Source organism: Orycteropus afer, unplaced genomic scaffold (assembly GCF_000298275.1).
Source record: "Orycteropus afer afer isolate SDZICR_OR568_19922 unplaced genomic scaffold, OryAfe1.0 scaffold00127, whole genome shotgun sequence".
NCBI lineage: Eukaryota > Metazoa > Chordata > Mammalia > Tubulidentata > Orycteropodidae > Orycteropus > Orycteropus afer.
The window spans coordinates 2,860,529-2,863,620 of NW_006921714.1; the positions used below are offsets into that span (position 1 = coordinate 2,860,529).

A 3,092-nucleotide genomic window follows, 5' to 3' on the forward strand; every position below is an offset into this window, starting at 1 on the left:
CCGTTCCAGGCGGGCCAGCAGAGGGCGGGGCCGCTCACCGGTCCGCAGCTCGTGCTTCACGGTGAGGAGCTGCTCCCCGCCGCCGCCGTCCCCGCTGGTCCCCGCCGCGCCACCGCCGCTGCTTCCCTCCTCCTCCATCTTCTCCCTTTTCCGATCCCGTGGGGCCGCTACGAGGAAAACCTGGGAGCCAGCCGACACCCGGCTCCTCACAGCGCCTGCTGCAGCTCTAGCACCCCGGGTGCTGCTGTTCCCGAACTCGGACGCAGAGACGAGTCGCTTTCCCGCTCTGGCAGCACTGCTCGCTCCTTCGCCTCCTCCCCCTCCCGCGGGCCCGCTAGTACCGCGCAACCAAACCGCCCCCTGCTCCACCGCCTCCTCCCTCAGGCCGCTCCGCCCACAGCCCCAATCCAAGCAGCCATTCGGGCTGCTAAAGCTCATTGGACCGAGGACCCGCGTATCTGCCAACGCCGGCTCCCATTGGGCAGCCCGCTGTGAGGTTTCACGGGCCGCCCCGCCCCCCTCCTCGAATTGTTGCTTGGCGGGGAGGCAAGAGAAGGAGGAGCGCGACCATTCCGATTGGTGAAAGCCGAGATTCTGCCCCGCCCATTTCCTCTGGTACGCACGCGCAGTCTTCCCTTCCCTGACCTCCCCAGAATGGTCACACCTCTTATTCCCCAGCTTCGATCTGTTAGTAAACAATATCTAGTAGTCAGGAGGCGCTCGGAGTCTGTGATTGGCTATTGCTGAAAGAGGCGGGGAGGGCTGATTGGAACAATTGGTCCGCCAATCACCACGGAAGGAGCAGGGGCCGGAGAGACGCTCTCACCCGCGTGTTTGCAGATGTAGCAGAGGGTCCCAGACAGCGATCCACAGGTGTGTGACCAGCTGGAAGACTGCGTGCCCTAAAAAGATGTGACCCACCTCTGGTGGGCATTAAGCAAGTGGAGTTTGTGCTAAATACCGTCACAATCCCAGCACCCGATGAGAAATTTTGCAAAGGATGTTGTTATTTGCCGTCCAGTCGGCCCCGACTCATAGAGACCCCTCCTTGGGTTTCCGAGGCAGTATCACTATGGAAATAGAATTGCCCAACCTTCCTTCTGAGGAGTGGCTGGTGGGTTTGAACCGCCAGCCTTCTGGTTAGCTGTCAAGTGCCTTAGGCATCCATTTTGTACAAGTACCTCCAAGGTGCTAGAAGGATGCTGAGGTTAATAAAACAGAATATATTCCCTTTCGTAGTGATACTGTCTCGGAAACCTAAGGAAGGGTCGCTATGAGTCGGGTTCGACTGGACAGCATATAACAACAACAAGCACTTTTCAATAGAGCGGGAGAAACAACTTGTGTATCTACACAAGACAGTATTTTTAAAAAACTCACTGCCATCCAGTGGATTCCGACTCATAGTGACCCCCTTTGGGTTTCCCAGGCAGTACATCTTTGTTGTTATTCTGTGCCGTGGAGTCGAACCCGACTCATAGTGCCCCTCCTTGGGTTTGCGAGGGGATATCACTAGGGAAGTAGATTGCCCAACCTGCCTTCCAGGGAGTGGCTGGTGGGTTTGAATCGCCAGCCTTCTGGCTAGCAGTCAGGTGCCTTAGGCACTATGCTACCAGAGCTCCTAATTCATCTTTAGGGAAGTACATTGGCCAGTCTTCCTTCCACGGAGTGGCTGGCGGGTTTGAACTGCCAACCTTCTGGTTAGCAGTCAAATGCCTTAGGCACTACGCCACCAGAGCGCCTTATAAACTATAATACAAGGCAGGATTTAAAATAAAGTGGCCACACAAAGCGTTAGAGAAACACACAGTTGGTAGCAATTAACCCCGGTAGAAGACCTGAGGGAAGCTTTTAGGGCAGAGGCAAATGAGATAACCGACCCTGGTGGTAATGGTTAAAAGCGCTTGGTACCAGAAAGGTCCGAGGTTTCAGCCCACAGCAGCCACACAGACACCCCTACCCCCAGCTCTGATGGAGAAAGTTATGGCAGTCTGCTTCTGCAAAGATTTACAGCCTTGAAACCCCTGTGGGGCTGTTCTAGTCTGGCCTATAGGATCTTCGTGAGTCGGAATTAACTCCGTGGCAAAGGGGTTTTTTGTTTGTTTGGTTGGTTTGGTTTGGTTTTGGTTTTAAGATAGAAATATATACTAGCAGCAGAATTTCCTGTTGTTAGGTGCCCTTCAGTCGACTGCGACTCATAGTGACCCTCTGCGTACAACATAAGCGACTTGTGGTGGACAACAGAACGGAAGACTGCTTGGTCCTGCACCTGCCTCACAATCCTAGCTATGCTTAAGCCCATGTCTGCAGCTACTGAGTCAATCCATCTCGTTGAGGGCCTTCCCCTTTTGCTCCGACCCTCCCTTTGCCAAGCATGATGTCCTTCTCCAGGGACTGTTCCCTGCTGACAACATGATCAAAGTATCTGGCCATTCTCTCCTCTAAAGAGCATTCCACTGGACTTCGAGGACAGATTTACTCGTTTTTCTGGCAGTCCCTGGTATGTTCGATATTCTTCACCAACACCACAGTTCAAAGGCATCAACTCTTCTTCAGTCTTCCTTATTCATTGTCCAGCTTTCACATGCATATGAAGTAATTGAAAATACCATGGTTTGGGTTAAGGTGCACCTTAGTCTTCAAAGTGACATCTTTGTTCCTTAACACTTTAAAAATGTCTTTTGCAGCACATTTGCCCAGTGAGTAGATGATGTGTGATTTCTTGATTACTGTTTCCATGGGCGTTGATTGTGGATCCAAACAGAATGAAATCCCTGACAACTTCAATCGTTTCTCCATTTGTCATGATGTGGTGTGTTGGTCCAGTTGTGAGGATTTCTGTTTTCTTTAAATTGAAGTATAATCCATACCGAAGACTGTAGTCTTTGATCTTCATCGTAAGTGCTTCAAGTCATCTTCACTGTCAGCAAGCAAGATTGTGCCATCTGCATATCACAGGTTGTTAATGAGTCTTCTTCCAGTCCTGATGCAACGTTCTTCTTCATATAGTCCAGCTTCTCGAATTACATATTCAGTATATAGATTGAATAAGTGTGGTGAAAGGATACAATCACACCCTTCCTAATTTCAAA

At 51.4% G+C, this 3,092-nt stretch overlaps 1 protein-coding gene across 1 annotated transcript in view; it reads right to left on the minus strand.

Moving 5' to 3' along the window:
• Positions 1 to 138, minus strand: part of RPS6KA5 (ribosomal protein S6 kinase A5) — a 263,424-nt gene extending 263,286 nt beyond the window's left edge. Inside the window, exon 1 of the mRNA XM_007944489.1 lies at positions 39 to 138. Within this exon, the coding sequence (XP_007942680.1) occupies positions 39 to 138 (100 nt within the window). The remainder of the gene's footprint in view (positions 1 to 38) is intronic.
• Between the last annotated feature and the right edge of the window lie 2,954 nt (positions 139 to 3,092).